We start from the raw sequence: 25,105 nt of genomic DNA, 5'->3' as shown, positions 1-25,105 counted from the left end.
TGAGAAGAATTCGATTTTCTGTGGTCTATTTGCTATATTTTTTCCTCTTCTCAGTCTATTCAGGAAATGTATTATGATGTTTGTGTCATTCTTTTTTTTTTAATCAGTTCTTTGTATTTATCGGTCCTTTTTTGCAGTGACTCTGCCATGTCCTTTTGTTGAACATTTTAAAAGGTGACATTTTGATGTGTGGCCCTTCAACTCTCCCTTTTCTTACTACGCCCGGTCGCCCCTCTTGCTTTGTGTGACGTCCCCATGGCTGCCGACGAGGACACTAATCTCCGTTCCTTTGTCTCCGGCGAAGATCATTTACCCCTCCTCATCCCTCTGCGTCAGACCCACCCTCCTCCTGTTGAAGGCTCACTCTATCCACAACCTCGACAACCTTCTACCCTTCCCAAAACTACCCCCACCACACACCCTCACCCTCCTCTCTCTGCGTCTGTTTAACCCAAGCCACAGTTTCCATGAGAGACAGTTGTGCTATGTAGGATGCGTGGACTCGCCATGAGCTATTAACAAACTGCTTTGCGCTTGTTGCTGACTGTGTGGCAACTGCATGGGTGAATCTTTGGGATTCAAAACGTTGCAAGTGGCCGTAATTACCATGACAAAGCCCCCCTTATCCCCCCCTGCTAAGGCCCCCACGGTGGCAGTGCCTTGTCCGCTTTTCTTCGTCTGTCAGCGCACTCTGCTTGTCTGCGGGGCTTTGCACAATTGTTGGTTTGACTCCCCTTCTAATCCTCCTGACATGACAGACAATAGTTATGTCCCTTTTTTTGCTGAAACCTGTGATCATGAATGCTTATGGGTGTCTTTTTATAGGCCATTTAAAAGGCAGTTGGAGGAACATCTGAACATGTCAACCAATGAGTGTTTTTTCAAAGATATGTTTGGTCTTTTATACATTTATTATAAGATAGTGAGAGAGAGGAAATTGGTGGGAGAGGGAGACGGGGAAGGATTAGGAAATTATCTCGGGCCGGACTCGAAGCCAGGCTCACAGATTACGATAGGGCTCCTTAGCCCACTAAGGCACAACTCCCCCAGATCAGTGTTTTTTGTCCGTATCAATGTTTAAAAAAAGAAAAATGTTTTTTTTTTCTTATCCAAACAAATGTTTGTGGGAAATATCCAGTAACAATTATACCTCATGTGTTTACATGTTTTTTTCCTGTTTAATGGTCCCTACACTCCTGCTGTGTTCCCACAACCTACAAGATTCAACTTTTCTCCAGCAAGCCAGCCAGCAATCGCAAGCAAGCATAACTGCACCCAAAGTCAAACAAACACGCAAAACCGCCCACTTAACGAGCTGTTTGATACTCAAGGTAATTGATATGTGAGAGAGGGCCATTGACGGCTGGAGTTTTGCCGTTCCCCTTCTTATCGACACCCCAAGTCCCATCTTGGACGTGAAAAGAGCCTGTAGTGTAGTGCGGTCTCTGAATTGAACCGAGGAGGGTAAGCATGAGGGACAGGGAAAGTGGTGCGGTTGTTGAGGAAATTATCCCCTTTCCTGACCCGCAGTGCAGGGGAATACTAAAGTTACAGTGTGAGAAACTCTGACTCACCCTCAGGGCAAAATCCCTCTGGGTGGAAAACGAAAGCCCTACCCCGGTCCAGAGTCCAGGTTGACCTGCAGATGGACTACTTAGAGTCAGGCTTGTTTGGACTCTCCAGGAGACGTACAGTACAATAGCAATAGCCAGCTAATGGTATACATAATATAAAAAGAGGTAGACTTCCAATGAAACGCATCATTAATATTATTGCAACTATTAGTGTAGTAGCTTTTGTTCCATGGTAGCTTTCCTATAACAGCTTGAAGAAATATTGCTCATGCATAAAGTCTTTTGTGAGAGTACAGTAGCACTGAGTGGATATGTACCCGGAAATTGAAAAGGGAAACTGTGAGCATCCTAGAGAGATGTTTACCATCACCTATTACCCATTTTGTAGTCTAAGTCTTTGTGAACATTGAAGTGCCCTACACACACTCGTGCTTATCGTTCTAACCTGGCAAGCCAGACCATAACATGACATGTTTAGTCTGGGCTCGCACCATATAGGCAAAGTCACTGCGCTCATTCCATCTCATGCTCAGCCCATTCTGATGACTCACTACACAGCCTCAAAACTAGAGAGGGAGTTGAAATTAGAGGACAGCCAGGTCAGATTCATTGTCCAGCTACAATTATCCCCTATGGTGCAAGGCCAGACCAACCTGTCAGGCAAAATAACTTATTCTGCCCGCAAGGTTTGGTCTGGTTTACTATGCTGTCATTCGGTTTGCTGATGACGGATCAGTTCCATAGAGGCTCATACAGACAAAAAAAAAATCAACTCAAAGCAGGAAGCAGACGAACTCGAGGCTTTTGTAATCCTGGTACGGCATCAGATCAAGGTCAAACCTAGTCAATGCCAGCTGTCACCTCCCAAACAAAGCCAGGCTTTACTAAAGTATCAGTAACACACTGAGGTCATTGAACATCCTCTGTTTTTCGACCCCATTTTAGAGGTGCATCCACAGTGCATGTGAAAATCAAGGTTTTTGAAAGTATTTAATTTATTGGAATGATGTTGTAACTCACACGAGGGCCTCTGCACACCCCATTTTTTTCAACTCCATTTTGGTGGTCTGTCTACACTACAACATGGGGAAAAGTTCACAATGGCTAAGTTTACATGAGACATTTAATTCAGAATTAACTCCATTTAATTCTGAATAAAGCTTAATTCCTCTTTAAAAACATACATCATATAAACACCTCTTAATTCGTAATTAGAGGAAAGATCAAAGTAAACTCGACGGAACTATTTAATTCTGAATTATCAATTCAGAATTAAAAACATGTAAACGTAGTGATTGCGTCATAACGTTTGAAGGTGTTTGAAACTACTTATTATGGTTTACCTCACACACATCTTTTTTAAATTAATGTTCATTGAGCAAACCCAAAAAGGGTAATACAAAATTTGCAAATGTTTAAGAGTCATGGGTTCAAGACACAAACATCTTAAAGCATCTGACCACCCACTCGGCCGGCCTCAGTTCATTTCAAAAGTGATAACCACATACTATACTTATCTCAGAGATCTGATCACCCTATATATCAGACACAACCAAACACCACATCTGAGAAATCCCTGAGGTTTTTTTTTAGAACAACACAATGCAAGTAAAATTGCATACTGCACATGGTAACCCTTTCCTTGAAGAAATCAGTGTGTCATATAAACGTCTTAAGAATAACATGACCCATGCCAGGAACATTATTGAAATGAATGACTGTTGCCATAATGTATCGTTTAGTTTTTGAAATGTCATGACGCCCAAACAATGTCAACTTGACATTCCTTATGTATAGACTCATCCAAATAAAGTGTTACTATGTATTTTATATTCTGTATGTCCTTGACCCTCTCTTCTGTTCTCACCGAGACTCTGCTGAGCTGGGCTCTGGAAGAGGAATGCAGGAAACGCCTCCCTTGGACTTCCCGACTTGCTCAAATGCTTTGCATTTCAATCACAACAATGAAGTATGAGGAGATATGCATCCTGATACAGGTCAGTGCTGTTGATTAAATAAAGCCTCCATTCTTGTGCAACTGACGAAGGAAAAGCCTGTTTGTTTAATCAGCATAAGACACTGTTTATATCTGGACCAAGAATAGGCAGGCGAGGCGACCACAACGTTGGATGGGAGGGAGAGATTATCCAAAGGTTTACTTACTGAAAAAAAATTGGTAACGCTTATTTCATGGTTTTTATTACCATGTATTAATGTGTAATATTATAAACTTACACTGTGTGTACCTAATCATGTACAATGCTAGTACATAATGTTGCATCCTTACTTAAGTTTACTTCCCCTGTTACATGAATTAAGTGAAACCAAATATATTCACTACAAACCATCAAAGAAATTGGTGCATGAACACACATGATAATACCATAAATTATCCTTGTGTAGTTGGTAAAGACAGAAAGTTCATGATATTTACTAGAAAATGGGTGCGGAATTAGATGTAATTTCAGTCAAAAGTTTTAGAACAGCCCAATTGTTCCAGTTATTTGCCAATCAAATCTGTTTTTTTTAACAGAATACACTGGAATGCCTGTGGAAAGTGTGCTGAGTACTTTTGTAGTGTATGTAAGGGACCTGTTTAAGGAGTCTCTTCTGCCTGGCCCACCCTAGTGGCAATAGCACTTCACACTTGGCTGTTAGTGTCACCAACTCCTGGGAGAGCTGGAGCGGGAGGAGCTAGTAGCCTACCTAAACACACCTGTGGAATTGCACCCTAAACACAGTCAAAACTTGAAAGACATAAACTTGAAAGATGCCGATGGGGCTTAAAGCTGACAGCCGCATGGGAGTTTTTGTCTTTGTTTTTATGTCCAAATACCCCCTCTAAGGTACTCATGAAACACACGCACACACACACACACGCACACGCACGCACACACACGCACACACACACACGAATCAGTAGTGACAACAGGTCAGAAAGAGTAGACACAATTGTAAAATCATTATTCTTAATCACGTGTGTGTGTGTGTGTGTGTGTGTGTGTGTGTGTGTGTGTGTGTGTGTGTGTGTGTGTGTGTGTGTGTGTGTGTGTGTGTGTGTGTGTGTGTGTGTGTGTGTGTGTGTGTGTGTGTGAAATGCACACACATGATATTATGGTAACACTTTACTCATACATTAGTGCACACAAACACAAAATACTATCTAACAACGTTGAAAATGAAGGTTGTTTAGTTAGGTCTATCATATACTGTATATGACAATAGGCCCAAGTGTTGTTTATTAACGTGGTGTGGCCAACTAGCTTAAACCAGGACAGAAAGTAAAACCAAGTTTGCAGTATGCACCTAAAAATGAAGATCATTAATGGCAGCAGGTCTGACCTGTTTTCAGCTACAGTTTAAGGGTCATTTTGAAGGTGTTGATGTTGTCACACTCTGATTACTGATTTCATATGCGTATGATCTAATAGCGTCTTCCAATCACTTTGATAATGGATTGTGTTGGATCTCACATGCATATTCAGGATGCATATTACACCCAGTGATGAGCTCAATGGAATTCATTGCCACATATTGCAATTAACCAGTTCTTTCATGTTCAAACTGGGCAATTGCCACAAATGTTCCAAATAACTTTGTTTTACCTGCCCAATATGGACTGGTAAAAGGATTTGGTGTATGTGTCACTGGATTATAATGTCTAAATCTGAGCTGCCCATCATTGATTAGACCGTATTGAATGGTAAGTCTGAACCTGCAGCCAAAGTAACCCTAGCCTTTGATCCTCTTTACAGCAGGGGAGAGTAGAAATGCATGGCTCTAATGAAAGAGTAATGAGCACAGGTCTGACGCAGCACTGGAGGCAGGAACATAGAAATCTGCTTTTACAACCAGGCTAAAAGAGCGCAATGAAACTTTCATTACAAAATGGCAAAAAAGGATTGGGGTGGGTGCTGTGTGTCTAGGCCAGGTAAAGCTATGTTACATTTGAGAACATCATGATTTTATTAAAATGTTTGTGCTTTGCTCACCTTAATATGAAGGCTACCATAGTTTTCCATTCATGGTTGTAGTAAACACACAGTGTTATACATTGCATAATTAAAAAGAAGTATCTTGGGGTGGGGTGGGGGGGCATTGTTTGTATTATCATAAATTTTAAGTATCCATCAAGGGTGGCTTTCACATATTATAATGGTAGAAAAATGCCTTTTAGTGTTTGAACCCTCGATGAAAACAGAGAATTTTAAATGGTGCAGTTTGTTGGACCACCGTATGAACTGTGAAAATCTGGCAAGTCCCTTCAAGTCAGTCAGCGCCCAGCCAAGTTGTCTTGGCCACTGAAGCAGAAAGAGGCCTAATCGTGCATAATTGGGAAAGCTTGTAGTGAAATCCTGGATGAACAATAGCTCAACACATTGAGGTGGTCTTTTCTGGAAAAAACACAAAAAAGGTTAAGATCCCCAATGGGTAATTACGGCCACATCAATTATTGATGTGCAGACTAAGCAGCAATTGGATTTTTGTTATCAGAAGAATTGTTAACACCCTCGTGGACCACTTAAACTCTTAAGACACTGCCACGGTTATACTTTTGCTGTTACCAGAATGACAATAACCAAATTGTCATGTATTACTGAAGACTGTGTGTAATGCATCAGCAATGTGGTATTATGGGAGTGAAGCATTTCCACGACTGGTACAGCTTTCCACTGCTGGAATGGTGAACATTATGAGACTGCAATGGCAAAGCCAGTAAAAAAAAAATATACTGTATATAGGGGTGAATTCAGGTAAATGACCACTTTTGTGCCATTCGCTTATATGCAAAAAAAAGTTGCCCAATTTACCTGAATTCACCATAATAGAATTAAATATATTCTGATCTGCAAATCATGGCTGCCATGAGCATGCATTCCCACACTGACTCCTAATTCACAGTGTGCAGCGAGGGCGGTTGGATATTCGAGTCCCCTGTCTGTTGTAATGGTACAATGGCCATAATTTATGGGACGAGGTGACGTATGGGGCAAAGGGGGGAAATGTAATATCCGGTTGCAGGGGGCAGTGTTATAAGGGGTCATGGCATTAAGGGCAACACCCCCCCTCACACACACACACACACACACACACACACACACACACACACACACACACACACACACACACACACACACGCCCAAAGACACCCAACTCTTACCTTGGGGGCCCCTTCTGTACAAACCTTTGTTATTCTTTTTGATTTTGAGGAAACAGATATATGAGGTGCCGCTGTTCTTGCTCTGTCCTGCTCGTTAATCAGGACCATGTGAGACACTAATAGGTTTCTGTGTTGAAGCCAGGACTAGCAAAGTAGACTGTGGGCATTGACGCTGGGCTTTATATTACAGTACCCCAGGTTACAGTTTGTGGTTGACTGTTAACTTGGTGTGTGCAGTGAAGCATTGTGCAGCAACCTAAAGTTTAATGGCTTGTAGTAGGCCTACCTGCCAAGCCGGTTGTCAATATCTTGCCGAGCCAGTAAGGCTTACAGTTCTCCCTGCATGCATGTCCTCAGGAATCACTTAACCTAGATCTTGTTGTTTGGAACTGTTTTAAGCTAGTTGGCCACACCACTTTAATAAATAACACTATCATAGACCTAACCAAACAACTTACATTTTCAACACTTTTAGAAATTAATTTTAATGGTTTGCTATTTTGTTATCTTGCTATAGACTATAGTAAGTGTATTTAAGAAAATGAGAGCAGCAGTCTGTTAATGTATGTGACACTGCCGGGAGCAGCAAAACACCAAGTCTGACTGTAATACACCTGACTCGTGCAAGAGAGAACACGCCTGTGCCGCGCCATGCTATTTGATTGGTTTGCCACAAACCCCAATCCCCCTCCCTTGACACCGTCAGCATTGGTTACCTTGGGAGCAAAGAATAACTATTCAGACGTCTGGGCGTCTGTCAAAGGACAAACCGAGGGAACTGTTCTGGAATGTGTCAGGTTGTGGTTCGCATTTACGACGCTCATGAGAGACGAATTCAACTGAGCAGTGTCAGCGCTGCAACAAGCTTTCAACTTGATTACATTGTTCCGTGAGCAGACATAGGCTACAAGGATGATGTCTCAACCCCAGCGGATCGTTAAACTATCGGCGGCATCGCTCGCCGTGATCCTCTGCAAGGACGTGGAAAGCGCAAAAGCCGGCGGAGAAAAACAGATCGCCACCGCCAGTGTCAATGGACAGGACATTTTCGCCGACTTCAAAGCGCAGAATCTGCGGAGTTTTTGGAATAAGAGACTGGTGAATGCGGTGTCTGAAGTTCACTTTCAGGGATGGATGGAGAATTTGGTGTTATTTGTCCAGGGGAATGCCAATAATCTGGAGGTGCTGAGGGAAGCATGGATGCGCAGGGCGCTGAGATCACCCAAAGGATTTGTCATTAAAGCAGTGGGTATGTTCACATTTTTTATTTTGCCCATCTTCCATTTTTTATGTTATTTTCTGACCATCCGCACCTTTAGGCATACCCAAAACATGCCGAGAAAAGAGGCCTCAGTGTAATGGAAGTCACTCATGTCTGATCGCACTTTTTGCTGTGCGTAATTCAGATAATTTGGAGAAAAATGATAACCGTCTGAAAGTTTTTTTTCCAAATAGCGAGGACACAATCTGAACAACATAGTTCAGCTTAAAGTAACATGACTGAATCGCCTGAATGCGTGGTTAACTTCACCCCTGTAATGGTCCCCTTAATTAAGATCACTTTATCCAATTACTCAAAATTACTAAGTAATAGACCTCTTTTAATCTTGAGAATGAATCAGTGCCTAGAGAAATCGAAGAAACCATAGCTGCAATTATAACTTGCAATGTTTGCATGACGTCCAAATATCATTACATGCTATGTCTTGTTTTGTGTTTTTGGGGTTTATTTTATTCATAGGGGTTAGGGAAGCACGAAATGACATCATATTGAAATGCACCAATTACCGGTACTCACAGTTGCCCCACTGAGATTAGGCCAGGTTGGCTTTACTAGACACAACAACATGTTGAAGTGGAAAGGCTGAGCCTTGTGTACAGAGCAACTGTGACCTGAAATGGCAATAATGGAAAGAAAAACACAGCTAGGTCCTATTCCTAAAACACAGATAGTACTGTCTAAATCATAGGCAGCCCTGTCTGATCATAGCAGATGACTCCATCGGATAGCATCCGCTACTAGACATGCAGGTGAGCGGTCAACCATGACATGAGAAGTCTGATGACAAAGTTTCTCTTTGATCTGTGGTCAACTATGGAACACAGAACAGCCCATTTGTCACATATCCAAGAACAGAAATATTCTGGCAAAGGGTGCTCTCAAGAATGGGTAGCCTCCAACTCTGGAATGTATAGGTTGCAGCCATACAGGAACACAAGCGCGCGCGCGCACACACACACACACACACACACACACACACACACACACACACACACACACACACACACTTATAGCTCTCTTTCACTGCTTCTTTCTTTCTGACATTCTTTCTTTCACGCTCATTCCCTTTCATACACACCACTCTTTCTCTCACACACACTCACACACACACGCACGCGCACATACATACTTTCTCTCTCTTTCCCTCATACTATCTCTCTTTCTCTCTCTCTCTCTCTCTCTCTCTCTCTCTCTCTCTCTCTCTCTCTCTCTCTCTCTCTCTCTCTCACACACACACACACACACACACACACACACACGCTAGTGTGGGTATATTCAAATGAAAGAATCATGTCGCAGCAGCATTATCCTTTACTTTATGGCCTTTCCCACCCTGAGGCCAATACCACAGTAAATTATGCCCCATCTTCTCACCGTGCTGCCCACCAGCCAGTGAGAAGCACACACCGAGCAGAGCAGAGTAGGCCGCCGCCCCTCCATTAAATTCATGTCTGCTCGCTCCATGTCTTGGCCAGGGGGCATTTGTACGCGAATGTTTTGACACCATGTTGCTGTGGATATGTCTCTTCACACTTTGCACCTAGCTCGCTTTTTGTCATGCAAGTTAGTGTTTTGACCTTAAGCCTGAATTTGGAGAGTGATCATTATAAGGACATTGGAAAAAAAACCCTGCTTCCTTTGCAAAACTATGCTGTTAAGTATGCCATTAGCCCTCCTACTACTACTGAGAAGTATACTAGTGTACTGGGCCCTTGTTACTTCACACTATGAGAAAAGATGCCATTTGACCTCTCCAAAAGAGACGGAATGTTGTTGACTTATTTTTTACACAATTGACTTTCTGTCCGTGGCAGAGACATTGACGCTCTTTTGTGCACGGGTACAGTAGCCTGAGTGAGAGAGCTTTGAGGGTTTTGATAGCACTATAGTGGCGGGTGAGGTGATGCACCACCAGCAGCAGCCTATAGCCCACACCACCCTGTCTGTGTCCAGTGTCACTGCACATGAAGTCAAAAGAGTGATTGTTCTTGGGGTTTAGCCCTGTTCGCCAGGCTGTGTTGTGCAGAACAGCACTGAACTGAGGGGACGAGGGCCCCCTTCAGTCCTGTGTATAGAGGCCTGGCCTTTGGAAAATGTGAAACCATTCGGGGCTGCCTTCTTTGGTCCTTTCCGTTCTTATCTTATCCTGGGGGAAGCATTTTTCGAGGTTTACCTCAGAGTTTTTGACATTGCCACAATTTTAAGCACCGCTTACAGGAAGTGCATTTTCCATGCCACTACAGTCACCCGTTCACTAACATTTGAAGTTCAGGACATGTGTACTTCATGAACTTCTCTCAGTTTCTTTCAATTATTCATGGAAATATTGGTATTTGTTCTGGCGAGACACAGATGGGACAGTTAGTCTTGAACAGATAGCGGATAACTAAGTGTGTCTTTGATAAACCAACCAGTGACCCATGGGTTTGGTCCTGAGGTTTTATTAATGGCATTGCATAATGCTTTGGCCTCTCAGTGTGTCTGAAAGGGAGACACTGGCCTGACTTTGGCTGATAGCAGTACACTTGCTGCATTATTAAATGATGCCTCATTGTGCTCGGAGCAGACTGGGCCTCCCGGTAAAACATTTATACTGAGCTCACTGGTCTGTTTTATAATTAGGTGTCCCATATCGCTCAATAACGATCAATCTGTCTGTTATAACTTTTTTTTTTTTAAGAAGTATATAATAAAGTAGACATAGAATCAATAAGTTGGGGGGTTGGGGGGGGGGGCTCTCGTTAGGTACTCATTAGTTAGTGGAATAGGTAGTGTAACAACTATGTAAAATCACATCATGTACTTACACCATGAGTCTACTTCTTTGTTTTGTGTAGATTTCTTCAATGCTAGGTGAAACGGTTGGATCTTGGGTCTACAAGCAAGGTTCTTGCAAAGGTTTCTTATATTTTGTGCTTATTTTGCCAGTTCGAAGTGTAACAGGTGTAACATCAGCAATACCAGAAATGTTGGCCAGTAGCCTAACCTTGATTACGGAAAGTGTCAGTAGTACTCTCTTTTTCTAGTGTTGAAGATATTAGTTATTTATAATGCCATGGAATGTGTTTAATGGCAAAGTGACATGTTTAGCACGTTAGCATGGCTGTTTCCTGTGGCGACTTGAAAGGGGAGCACCCCGTTGAGCCAAGTTGCTCTGAGGGTGGCCTGGCCTGCCTGGATTACTGGCCTCTGGTTGCCAGAGGTCAGAAGTCCTTCTCTTCCAGGAGGTCATCTCTGACCTTCTTACAGGATAGGACATGAGGTCCAGGTGTTCCTCATTCAGGAGCAGGGGTTCAGTGACAACATTGTCTTCTCATAAAAGTAGATCTACACATGCATTCTCTCAATGGGCCTCAACTTTAGCTTTAGACTTCTGGAATAACTTCTGGAAAATCAAGTGCAGTTGTCATTAGAAGGATAGGATTGCTTATTTCATTGATGACCGAACACGGAAGTTGAAGCTTAGTAGGCTAATTGAATTGGAAGGTCAAATGGAATACAAGCTTGTGTCATGGATCCAGTAGTAATTGCTGAAACTCAACAGTCTTTACAACTACATTATGAGGGAAGCAAACATTCACTGAAAATCCCCTGAAAGTCCCACCTAGCCCCTGTGCTATGTTTCCAAGCAAGGAGAAGTGAACTGGAATGTTTTTGGATGTAACGAAACACCCCCCTGACTGGACTCGGTCTCATCCAGCTGTTAGTAGTTAGCATCTTTTAGACAAGCTACTTTTCTGTGAAATCCTCCCAAACCCCTTTATCCATCAGTGTAGTTAAACAACCTTGACAAGCCAAAGAGACGGATGGAGCTTAGCCTCGAGACGGCCGCTGCCTTGTGTGTGCTTTCACAAAACATACGCTTGTGTCTCTGCCAAAGTCCTGCCTAATTCAACTTAAACTTAAAATCCAATTTCTCCTTGTGACTGGGGTTATCCTCTGAAATCAACCATTCAGAATATTTTCCAAACACACAGCGTCCAGGCTTTTTTTTTTGGATGGCTGTGTCAATGTAACCATGTTTTAAGCTCTCTTGAGTGTGTCAGATATTTCAAACTGTGTTTCAAACATTTGGATTCTTCTGGGTCTTTGGTCTTCCCAGGGAAGTTGTGTTTATGAATGTTTTTTAACTTTTTATTAGTGCAGATATGGAAGGAGGCCTTGGCCTGCCTCCATAAAACCTGACCCCCATAGCTGTCGACATGCAGTGACTCTTCCCCTTCCTATTAGATAGGAAGCCTCCCCCTTCGACAGGATATAGACCGAAGGGCACGTGAAGACCTCAACCTACATTTGACTGTTGTTAACAAAACAAAGAGAGAGACAGAGACGGAGAAAGAAAGATAGATAGAGAAGAGAGAGAAGAGAGAAAGAGATGGCGAGAGAAAACCAGAGCTGCACTACAGTCCTTCCCTGCATCCCTGATTGGATTGGATTTGGATTTGCTGGCCAAAGGAAGTGGTTTTGGAGAAATGATGTAACTGTTGAGCTGAGTGGAAACAGGAGATAGGTTTTGACCTCTCAAAGGAGCGTTTCAGTTGAGGCACCATTTAACAGTGAGGCTGCAGGCATCATCCCCTAGTGTGGAGCTGCAGTATACAATCATGTAATTAAACTGCTCCGCCATTACGACTTGTAATTGAGCAGTTCAGATAACCAAGTTGCCAAACAGAGATAGCAGATGCTGCATCAGATGTGTGTTTCTTCTTCTTTTAGGAGGAAATAGGCGTCATCTGTTCTAAATTAACACCAGGGTCCTGATTAGGCCGGCGAGAGTGCTTTGAACTGGTACCCTCTTGTGAAGGATAATTTGGCGTTATAGGAGGGGCATGTTCAAAACACCTTGGATTAATTAAACATCTTGATGCAGATCTTGAATACTGTATATTTTAAGAATTTTGGGGCTTTTCTATCTTTATTGACAAGGCAGGACAGTGAGAGAGTCAGGATAGGAGTGATTACACAGAGGAGAAAGCTCGTCAAAGGACCTCGGGTCGGAATCAAACCCAGGTCACCGGCGTCATGGCATGGTGTCTTAGGTCATTGAGCCACCACGCCCCAGATCGTGAAGATATTTAACCTTCAGCATTCCACTATGTCTGAACCGCCAAGCAAGAGATCATACAATAGATGTTTATTGTTAACTCAACAGTCAAAGAGTAGGATCAACACTATAAGCTTTACATTTGACTCTCTATGGGTCTTGAATGAACACTGCAGAATTTACAGTGTCAGTAAGGGAACACAGTGGATGGAGTGGATATGTGGGTTATTCTGAAAGGGAAAATATAAAATAAAATCATATCCTGAGCAATATTTGGGAAAGTGTTGCAGTCCTCAACAATTAACACAACCACAGAGTGGGATTCATGGTATAATCACTTGAAAATGCTGGAGAGTTTTTTCCTATACAGTTCCTGAAAAATGTTCAGGCAAATGATCAGACTTGTTTTGATTGATTTTTTTTTTTACTTCATGCTTTTTCTCAGTTGGAGCATACAACTTGGACTTGCTTGTTGAGGGAGGTTCCTGTGGTATCAAAGTGTAAACAACATCTAGAGAGTCATAAAGCACTCAACACCTCCGCACTCTTTATGGTGTGTAATGGCACTGTAATTACCACGGGGACACATCTTGTCTTATCAGTTAAAATGAGAACGTTTATGGGACATGAAGTGTTTGACTTATTTCCAAACTACATGCTAAGTTAGTGAGGACATTGAATTTGATGTCAGACTCCATCTATTGCGGAATTACTGCAAATTTTCCTCTGATGTACAGGCTGCTGTCGTAACGCTTTGTGCTAATACAGAAGCTGTTTCATGGGAGAAGAAAGAGGCCCAACCATCTTTGGCTGAAGCAGATGACATGTCCCCCTCAAAAAGAAAAGGAAGAAAAAAAAAACACAAAATGGTTTTCCTCAGAGACTGTTGTGTGTGTGGCAGTGCAGATCTAAAGGGGCTGGCAGAGCTGGAGAAGGGGAAGGCTCCTTTCAGCGGCTTTATGGCCCCTTTTACAGCTCCCTCCACATCTGTCAGTTTCATGGCTGCCAGAGTAGCACCAGCTCATAAAGCCCTCCGCTCGCTCGGTCTGCACCACCGCGCTGCGCTGCTATGCTAAGGTGTGGCTCTAACATCATCTGAAAGGAATACTAGCCCAAAGTTTCCATGCCTGCACTTAGGACACAAAGGGTATGGGCTTTTAATTAGTGTGTGGTGATATCAGATTGGATTATATTCAGCCTACAGCAAAGTTTATTTATGCATTTGAAAAATAAATTATACAAGATTAAATCTGGTCAGAAATCTAATTTGGAGATGACATATGTGGTATGGATTTGTTTTCACCCTATACAAACAGTTTGTGTTTGTGAGGCACAGGCCGAACCAAGCCTTGTTCTTGCAACAAAGATCATCTGATTCAGATTCGAACACTGGTTTTGTGGTCAGTCATTTGTAGTCCTTGAAGTGCATGATGTGTAGGCCTACAGCTTTTGAACTTCATTACTATGCTCAAAAAACGGTGGAAGGCTTGTACTTTGGAAAATGGCTCAGGGATTGGATAGATGCCTAGTGCCAAGTACAACTGAAGGGCACGTCGAGCCCGCCCGAGCGGTATAAACTATAATTTGGCAGCAGGGGAGGTGCCATTATGTTGTATTACTGTCAAGTCAAAGAGTAACGCGTGGTACAGCTTGGGCATGTCGATCACTGGAAAGGTTACGCATACAGTACTTTTCAGGGTTTGCCGTTGTATGTGCTGTGTTGTCAATGTCAGTGGGAATGAAATGAAAGTAGATAGGCAGGATAATGTAGAGACGCCAACAAGGTCATGGAGTTAGAGTGGCAGCGGCCTGCTTATTTCACACTATATATTCTGCAATGTTTATTCAACACTGAGAGAGTTGAATATAAAAAAACCTCTTAGTGCTGGTGCGACTCTACAAGTGCTGAATTAAGACAGCAAAACTGCATATTTCTAATATTTGCCAGTGTCAGGGTCCTCCTTATCATATCGGTTGTTTCTAGACTTTATGGGGCCCAGCCTGACATGACTCACATTAAAGAATGCTGTCACGACAACCACTTAGCGACCTGGCGCTTTTATACCCTCCTTTGGATTTGGTGTCGACGACAACAACATGTCCAAGATGTGTGAGGTGTCTCAGGTTGCACCTCATTCATTAGTCTTTGCACTCCCTCCTCAAACCTCTCACCCTTCAAAACCCATTCCCTGTGTTTGTTGTTGTAACTCACCTCCAGACCTCGCTGGCGTGTTTGCCCACATGTGCAAGCCGATGAGGGCCGGGCCCTTGATGGGGGGTTTGGTGTTTGTGGTTGCACGCAGGAATGAAACCCACCTCATTAAGGTCTCGGCCTTATTATCTCAAGCGGACGAGACATGGTGGGACACACGAGTACAGCGTGAACGAGCCCCTAGCCCCTCATCCCCTGACCCATGATTTGGTGCAATTGAGTAGACCTACTTGGGCAGCTGGAAGGCAAACAAGTAAATTGCCCAGTGGTATGTCTTTGGCAAAAATAATGAGATATTTTCTTGGTTTTTTGGCTTGATTGTAAGCTTTTATGGAAAGTAAGACGTCAGGCCCAAACAAATAACAGCAATAGTTGTCAATATAAGCTAACTCAATGTAATGTAATGTAACCTGGGTCATTCTCTGAAATGGCTGTTTTTTTTTCATTCAATATTGTGTTACACCACAAAATGTACAGTTAAGGACCTACGTAAATTATGTAAAATGTTTCTTACAAAAAACAACAAATCTTGATGTACCGTATGCTGTGCTGTGTGTGTATTTTTCCACAGCCTGATGTAGATGCTGCCCTGCACTGTAATGTAATAGGAATCATGGGAACCCATGTGACAGGCCAACGCATCCCCTTTCCGAATACATGTGGCATTTATCAGCCATGGATAGACAGGGCATTTTTACACTGCTTTTCTAGCTGTCTTGTACAGTGTTCAGCTAATCGAGATGCAAAAACACGGCACCCCCTTCAAAATACACGTTGCCTTTATCAACCATGGGCAGGGCACTTAAAGTCTGATGGTGACTTCTCCAGAAAAGCTGCAAGATTTTTAAGCTGATCTACTCAGTATGTTCTTTGAGCCTCTACACAAAAGCAGAGAAAATTGGAAACGGAACATCAACCACAACATAGAAATGATCGTAGAGTTGGAAAAAAAATCATTACAACTCATCCCTTGCCTACTACCCATATTGTGCATTATTTGCTACTTGCAATGTCAAGTTGCTCTGTTGCTATGGCTACTTGATGGAGTTGAGTATTCATGCGGTGCGTGACAAAGCCTGGTCCTCATGTTACAGTCTGGTGTAGAGTATTCCCCCCTGAGAGAGGATGGCTACAGTCGGCCCCAATGATAGTCACACCCTCTTATGCAGACTTGAATTAGGAGCATAATCTGCTCCCCCCTCCTCATCCTTTCACAAAGACCCCCTCCCCCTCCCCCACCACCAGCACCACCACCATCACCTCACACACCCCATTACTGAAACCCAATACTACTTGTATTCTGCCATTTGCCCAATGCTCTCGTTTCAAGCCATGCTCATTATTCCACTGCAGAGCTGCAATGGCTTTCAGATGTATTTACAATACGTCCCATCAAAGCATAGCCCTGTATATACACAAAGTCCTCCCACAGCATTCTTAAAGACAGTGGGAAATAGTCCCCTAGCTGTTCTCACTCTCCTTCTCAACATGTCCCCCATGCATGTCTCAGTTGGATTTATGTCGTGTTGTGTTGACCAGACCTAATTTAGGCGCCTTGAGCGCTCCGCGCCGGCCTTTCCTTTGCACTCTTTTCCTGTCTGAAAAGCACACAACAATAGCTGGTCTTAGACAGGATATCCCTTTGAGAACCCTGATTGTGTCACCAACTGTCCTCCCAGAGGAGCGCCAAAAAATGAGTCGCTAACAGCTGATTTCCAGCTCTCTTTTTTTTGTTGCTCCGTATATCCCCCCAGGTGCACGGATACCACTCACATTTTCACTGTACAGCAATATCAGAGCGGGTGTACCCTTTCATTGTGCCAGATGGGCTTCATTTAAGAAATTGACCTAATAATGCCAATTAAAGGGGATTTAAAGGATGAAGGGCCGATTTAGGGATAAACTGTCTGCACACACAGAACCGGCTTTTAGATCTGGCTCAATCTGTGTGTGTGTGTGTGCGCGCTTTGAGAAATTACCTCCCCGCTCATGTTGTGATACTGTAGGCACCTTTTCATTATACAAACCGCCGAAGACACCTGCTTGTCAGTGGTTTTAGTGGACCTGCACAGTAGTATAAGCTTCAAACAACGTTGATTCTCAGACAAAAAAGGAAACAGATATAACCTTTTGTTGGGAGCAGCACGTTTCGTAGCACTTGTTGATGCGGCTCGGGCTTTCTCTCACTCACAGCCTGGGAAATTGACTTTTGTGGTGTTTCGTTTCGGTCTGGTTGTGGCAGTCGGTTGATTAAAAGGGTTTATTTTGCTTGCCCCCTGACATAAGTGCCTGAAGTGTGTGAGGGCTGTGAATGTTTACATTAATTGGAAACAGTGCAAGCCAAGCAGTATTCTTCTCCTCTGTGGCCCCGGGCGTGTTGGGAGGAGAGGAGGGGGCCCTGACATAGTTGGCCTTCAGACAGACGGCTCTTATCTGCCAGAGACTGAATAACATGCTTGTCATTCAGCCTCATCTTTTACAGCAGACTTTCCCAGCCAATCTGAATTCTGAAGGGAAAACTGTAAGAGGTTTTATCATGTGTATGAGAATATGATTATTGACAACAATGTGATGAGCAAAATGCTGTATGATTGTTGTCAAGCAAAAATGCTGCCACTCAGCATTGCTTTCCCATTTTAATGTCAAATGCATGTCGCTTTTAAAGTCAAAACATCCATCTAATGATTGACTAACAATAGGAAGTATGGTTAATCAGTGTCCAGTGCACTGGTTAATCGCTGAACATTTTGGAAAAATCTCCCTGACAACAGTGTAGACTAGTAGAACTGGAAGCCAGTGCAGGCCTCGAAACAGTTGGTCTGTCTCAAAGCCGAGCTTTATTTTAAACCCACTCACTTCTTCAAGTGCACTTACTGTGATGAGCTGAAGTGTCCAACTTGGCACTAAGCCACTTAGAGCACGGTGTCAGCATTTCAAAGTCCATTCTTAATCTGAAAGGTGGGGCACAGTTAGAGTGTTGGGGAGAACGACTTTTATTCTGTCACAATAGGTCAGGCTTTGGGCCATATGAACCAGAGAATGACCTACTTCCTAGTTCCATTTTGTGCAACAAATGAGCAGACATGAGAGTACTTACGTTTTCACACAGCGATTTAAAGTTGCCAATGGAATGCCTCCTTAGATGCCATGGATGCTATGCATGCCATGGAATGTCTTTACGACAACCTCCTCCAAGCAACTTGCTAAACAACACAGTAACATTTAGTAACACCGTAACATCACCATGATTTTTGTTAACAACAACAACAACCACTTTGACTCTAAATTCCTGTCTTTGTCTATGCATGCATTGTACAGAGGGAAATTTTGATTCCTTGATATGTTTGGTACATGTGAAGAAATTGACAAAAAAAAGTTGACACTGAATGTTGTGAGAGGGCTGAGAGACACATAAACAGGCTATGGCAGGAAATGTCACTTACAGTCCTTTGCTTTGGTATAAATACAGTATCTCCACTACTCTGCTTCACCTGAGAACATCACAGCAAGAGGTAAACCTCTTAAAAAGCGGGGGGCATGTGGCTTTGTGTTGCTAGGAGAATTAAACAGTTGACTCTTCCACTAGGGGGTTTACGACTTACTGTATCTGTGTCAGTCACTAAAGCATGTACGTGCTGCTCGCTTGCTGGGGTTGTACTACAACCCTGGAACCCTTGAGTCTATTCTTGTATGCTGTGGGATATTAAAACATTTCAAATTGGTTGGTCATTAAAACATTAAAATTAAAGACAATATTAAAACACGCTGTTACCAGAATGGCAATGACAGCCATAGTGCATTTCTAAAGACCCTGTGTTATGTCACAGTAATACTGTGGTAATGAACCTTTCAATGACTATTACAGTGTGCCACTGGTGGTACGGCTTGCATTATGGGGCTACTGGTTCTTTTTAGTACATATTTTCCCCAAATATAAGAAAAAAGTGAACAGCAACAAGTGACATTAAATTCCAATCCCCACTCCCCCACCCAGCCCTGGCCAACACATATTTGTACTAATACTGTTTATTGAAACACATCAAGTTGTTTTGTCCTAATGGTTTGTTTGTATTTCTTCTGCTTGTGTAGGTGACGTGTCCCCAGTGCAGATGAGCCCCATCTCTCAGTCCCAGTTCATCCCCCTGTCTGAGGTGCTGTGCTCCCTCATCTCGGACATGAACGCCGACCAGACCACTGTTAACCAGGAGGCGCTCATCACACACATGGCCAAGGCTCATCCTGGTAATTACATACATCCTCATGTCTTACAGATCTCATTTCATTTACACTTACTGTAATGGGTTAACATCAGTGTGTTCTCTAGGCCTAATGAGATACATGAATAAATGAATGAGTATTTGCCTTGCGATGTTGTTTGCTTTAATTGCATTTTCTCAAACACATAATGTGATGGTGGCTCATCCTGGTAAAGACATATATTCCTACATTTAAGATTCATTTAGCCTTTTTGGGCTCCCTTTTGAATCATGCTCAGACTGGCCCTATTATAAAAAAAAATCTGACTTAAAGATGTGGGATGGACTAAATTCATTCCTTCCATCGTCGTTAATTACATACAGATCTACTTTTTCATTCATACTCATGGGTTAAAATAGTTCAGCTTTCTCACAAAGTTCATAAAAGTCATTCCATTCTAATTGGTGCTCATAAAATCCTCATTATATTTGTCCTGTGGTGTTGTTTACTTTAAGCACAGTTAACGGGAAGTTATTGATAAATTACAATTTTTCAATTGATACAATTGAAAAAGTATGTGTGCCTCGTGTATTTGTATACAGCATGCAAGAAAACATAACACTATTTGTTCTTTGTTGTTATTTTTCAGGAATGACAGTCCCCACCCAAGACATCCTGTACAATGCTCTGGGATCTTTGATAAAGGAAAGAAAGATCTACCACACTGGAGAGGGCTACTTCATCGTAACGCCGCAAACCTACTTCATCACAAACAACACGGTGAAGGACAAGAACTGGTGGAGCACAGGAGAAAACGAACTGCCCTCCCAGCCCCCCATCACCTACCTGGTGAGCAATGACAACTGCCTGGACATGCCCGGAGAGTCCGCCTCGCTGGCACATTGCAAGTCCTGCAGATGCTTCACAGCTCTGTCCACTGCAGCACCATCAGTCCAGGACCAGGTCTCCATCAGTGACTGCACAGGCAAAAGCCTCAAGTGGCCCAAAGAACCCAAGCCCTCAGTCCACCACCAGTCTACTTCCACCACCGCGGACTGCCAGGCCAGTGAAACCAGCAAGTCCATGACGGCAACAAGCCGAAAGGACACCAAGGAGAAAGGCGGCCGGAAGTTTGGCCTGAACCTCTTCCGGCGAAGCACGGCGAAGAAGGAGAGCAAGCTGAAAAAGGAATACGCCACATTCTCCGGACAGTTCCCGCCCGAGGAGTGGCCAGTCAGGGACGAAAATGAGCTCAACAACCTCCCCAGGGACCTGGAACATGCCATCATCAAGCGCATCAACCCGGAGCTGACTGTTGACAACTTAGTCCGGCACACGGCTCTCATGATGAAGCTGGAGGAGAGAGGGGACCCTGAACGGGTCGTGGACAAAGGGATGTCCACCGAGATGCTGGTTTCCAAGCCGAGACTCCACTCCTCCAAGACGGCCGCCAAAAGGACGGCGTCAAAGAACAATCGTGTGAAAAAGAGAACCCAGTCTACAAAGGACAGACATAGGATGAAGTCCAAGGTTCTTGACTACCCGGACATGGAAGGCCATCTGGACGGACTCACATCCCCCCATCTGAAACCAGATTTACAGGCGGAAGAACCGGAGGACCACACAGAGCACACAGTGTTGAAATCCCTCTACAAGAAACGCATCGACAACCCCTTTCACGGCGTGTCAAGTAAGGAAACAACGCCCGTGACCTCAGGTCACAGAGAGCACAGGAGAAGAGATTGCAAAACTCACACGTCTGCAAAGAGAGAGCGTGCTTACCACCGGTCCAAGTCGTGGGACCCCCATCAAGCCAAAGGGACAGTAGACACACCTGACGAGCTCCATAACACTATGAAGGAAGGATCTTGTGACAACCTTCACCAGAGAGAGTTAACTGATGACTCATTGCTTGACACCAGTCCCGTGAAGGAGCATTCGGGAGAATACAGCACTGTCTATCCAGACAGCAGCACTCTGAGGATTGATGATAAAGTAAGACATTCGAAGGACAATACTGGCAGGGGAAAAGAGTTTAGGGATTGCAGGGACACTGACGCAGACCACAAAATGCATAAAGATGTTGACTTGAGACGTGAGTCTGACCCAAGTTATGATAAAATAATAGATTATCACTCTCTTGTTGAAGAAACACCAGACGTACCCATGGCCTCATGGCCTAAACCCTCTGCCCGGCGTCGGCTGTCCCTGAGACAGGCGGAAAAGGAGGATTCGAGCCACAGGCCAGATCTGTTAGAATCTCATCAGCGAGCCGACAGCCGGGCGGATAGCCAGCAGCAGCTCACCAACAGCACCGCACAGCACCGCGCCTCTGTTATCACAACGAGTGACGTTTACACTGAGGACGACATTCGCCTGTACATGAAGCCCGAGGAGACGGATGAGGACGGCTGCAGCTCTCTGTGCCTGGTGGAGGACTGCGGCGGTGGAACCGCGCACCACGCCAGGCTGAATCAGTACGTTAAGCCTCAGTTTGGAAGTGGTCACTGGATTAACAGTTTGGATGCGTCCAAGTTCTACAAAGAACCCCTGAGCGTTGTCCTCAGACAGGAGGACGACGGCTGGAACGGTTCAAGCTCTCAACTTGCACAAAGCGAGTCAGCCATCTCCCTCAGGGAGTCCTCCGTGCTCAGAGATGGGCCACAGTGTGTAGTGGACCAACATCTCCACCAGGCCATCCCGGCGGTGGACAAGGAGCTCGCAGAGACCATGGACAGTAGTATATTCGACTACTGCCAGAATAGTGAAATAGACTCTGATGCAGAAACGCTGCACAAGTCAGTGGATGACCTAGAGACTCTCTCTGCCGTCCAGGCTGGGGAGACGGAGCAGGGTTGCCATCAGGGCCTGTTCGACGTACAGCATCCTGGGATGCCCCTCAGCTCCGCTGAGAACCATAGCAGTCCCAATGGGCCTCACTCTGGCGAGGCCACCGAGAGCCAGAGCAACACAGGAGACAGCGGAATTGACTCTCCCAGGTATAGCTGTGATGCCATGCTGCTCCATGTTTATTGTTAATACTCTTTCAAATGGATTAAGACAAATACAAAATGGATTAAGACCAAAACAAATATATTAAAATGGAGTTAGAAAGTTGGAAAATGCAGCAAGGACATTTCTTGAATGACATTACAAGATCAATAATAACAATCATCATTTGTGAAAGAATATAATAGGAGCTATGCTATGCAACTGTGCACTGTTCTGTTTATTTGGTCTACCAGGTATTTATTTATTTGTAATACAATCTGTGAGGTCACAGGCCATACGAAACGACATGAACTCAAGGCTAAAAACTTGTGCTGTGTCAATTCCTTGCTCTGCAAATTTGCAATGTCAGAGTCAGGATTCAATTTGAATTGTCTTGGAAATGTCCCATCAGGACTGACCTGCAAGCTAGTGTGGACTAAAGGTGTTTTAACCCTTTTAAAAATGATTCTGTTGATAGAATAAAATTCATGCTGACTGTATAGTCCTAATGTTTGGAAATTGCTTCTCTCATTCACAGAACCAGAATTAGCATGACATCCAGCAACACTGCCATGCTGGAGGGATTCAAACGCCGCAGTTTCCTACAGAATCTTGAGAGACTCCATTCCAAGAACAATGCCCTTCACCCACAAAGCTCTCTTCTTCAACTCACCCCCGTCATGAATGTGTGAAATGCCCATTCGAATGTGTGAAAAGCCCATTCCTTTGATACGCCTGTACAAATTGTAAATAAATGTGAAATCACTTTTGGTTGTATAGATCTACATCAAGTTTTATTACCAAGTAATTATATTAGTAATGTTAAAGACATGACACAGGCCTTAGGCCTACTACCCAGAGACATCTACTTCCGTGGAAAGACTTGTATATCTATTGAGGTTACAATAAACAGTCAGCTTCACTTGTATTGTGTATGACTTAAAATAAATGCAAATGAATATATATAAGTGTCAAACATTTTGTGCATTGGGCTTTGTGTGCAACACAAACACATGGGATGAAATGGAAAAAAATCCAAGGCTGGTGGAACAGTGCACATTGTGCTATATAACTGCACTGTTTCAATGAGGGTATTCTGTAGAATAGTTATTTCAGGTGTAGGCAGTGTTTAAATTGGCTTTTGGGAGGTGGGGGAGCCCTTCACTCGCGGTCAAAATAGCTTAAAAAAAAAAAAACCAATTTTAACATCGCCCCATCAGGCAAATACATGTATTCTATTCATGCCCATAATTAATATCATACATAAATCAATGTATTACTCAGTTATGAGGAAAAACAGCAAGGTACCCTCATTCCCTCTTCACTGTATTGAGTTGCTAAAAAATAGGAACAGTTAGACCAGTATCACACCTGATGCATTTATGGAGCCTACTTTTTAATATTCTCTCCTGTCAGTTGGCAACAGTATGCTATTGGACTGTCAGTACAGGGGCAAAAAAGTTTTAATTCTGACCACCATCACTGCACCATCAAGCTACAAAGGTGTAGACCTGAGACTATTAAGAACTCATATTATTTGATGTGAATAACAATTTGTTTTAAAAGATCATATGATTGATTTAAATTCTCCTATAATGTCATGGGTTTAGCATGCATTTATTAGCACGTTTTATGCCTAATAAGTAACAAAGTTAAAAGAATAAAAATGCATGCTCAGGCTGTGCTGTTCTATTACAGTGCGTGAAAGTGTGCACTGTCACTTTAAATCAGGCGGAGTCTGCAGAGAATCTTCTCACTCGGACACGTCTTTTCTTTACAGATTGCCCCTTTGGCTGACTGATTATATGGGGCATTCTTATTTCAGTAGTATAGTTCAGCTATCTCGCTCCGTGCATATGTTTTAATTACACTTCAGTCGCATTAAGTAAATGCTTTTTTGCAAAGCAATAACTTTGGCAAAAGGCGGCAATAGATTGGAACTTGCTGCAGCAATTCTAGCGCGAGAGAGACGGTGCACTGCTCTACACGCAACGCTATATGGACACGAAGGAATCCCTGTCATTTGCTTACTGTCTAAAAACGTTAAATACGTTCCTGGTATGTTTAAGCCCACATAAAAGTAACCTGCAACCAATGGCTACACATTCTGACAGAACAATGGACGGAAATCCCAAACTTGATGTTGATTTTCTCACATTAACAAACTGCTGTTAAAGTAGGCAGACACCACGCTATTCTGCATGACTGTTTGGTTAACTTTGCCTGAAAGCTAGCCGATATCAAATGAAATGACAGCTTACCTCCGTTTTGTAGTAATCAATGCCTAAAAGGCATTGTATCTAGCCTACTAACTTTGCACATTGAACATGAAAGCATGGAGGACAGGCTTGAAGTAGTGACATACTCGAAGCGGAGTAGTTCTAGCTGTGAGAAAGAGCAAGCGCTCCGGACCGCTCAACTGTTGCAAAGTTGCAACGTTGCTACAAACTGAAATTATAGTGTCTCGCAGCGCATGTGCAGAATGCAGATGCATAACTTAATTAATGCGGGAGTCCCTAATCTTATTTCATGTTGCTATCATTGGAAAACTTTCATAAAAATATGATATTTCAAGAAGAGGTGAAAATATAGCCTATGAACTGTGAATACACTGAGGGTGGGGCAGCAGGAGCGCAGCTCCGTT

At 43.4% G+C, this 25,105-nt stretch overlaps 1 protein-coding gene across 2 annotated transcripts; it reads left to right on the top strand.

The window, feature by feature from the left end:
- The first annotated feature begins 3,056 nt into the window (after window positions 1-3,056).
- Window positions 3,057-23,405, top strand: stox1 (storkhead box 1). 2 transcript variants are annotated; one of them, XM_063191823.1, is made up of 4 exons: window positions 3,057-3,571; window positions 19,363-19,515; window positions 20,120-22,469; window positions 23,000-23,405. In XM_063191823.1, the coding sequence occupies exons 1-4, from the start codon at window positions 3,556-3,558 to the stop codon at window positions 23,151-23,153; spliced, it is 2,673 nt and encodes an 890-aa protein (XP_063047893.1). In that variant the 5' UTR covers window positions 3,057-3,555; the 3' UTR covers window positions 23,154-23,405. The 2 variants fall into 2 exon arrangements, with proteins under 2 accessions (XP_063047893.1, XP_063047892.1); XM_063191822.1 differs by lacking the exon at window positions 3,057-3,571 and adding an exon at window positions 7,239-7,984.
- The last annotated feature ends 1,700 nt before the right edge of the window (window positions 23,406-25,105 follow it).

This window comes from Engraulis encrasicolus, chromosome 24 (genome assembly GCF_034702125.1).
Source record: "Engraulis encrasicolus isolate BLACKSEA-1 chromosome 24, IST_EnEncr_1.0, whole genome shotgun sequence".
Classification (NCBI taxonomy): Eukaryota; Metazoa; Chordata; class Actinopteri; order Clupeiformes; family Engraulidae; genus Engraulis; species Engraulis encrasicolus.
Note: the sequence above shows the minus strand (reverse complement) of the source record. Positions and strands in the feature narration are given on the sequence as shown.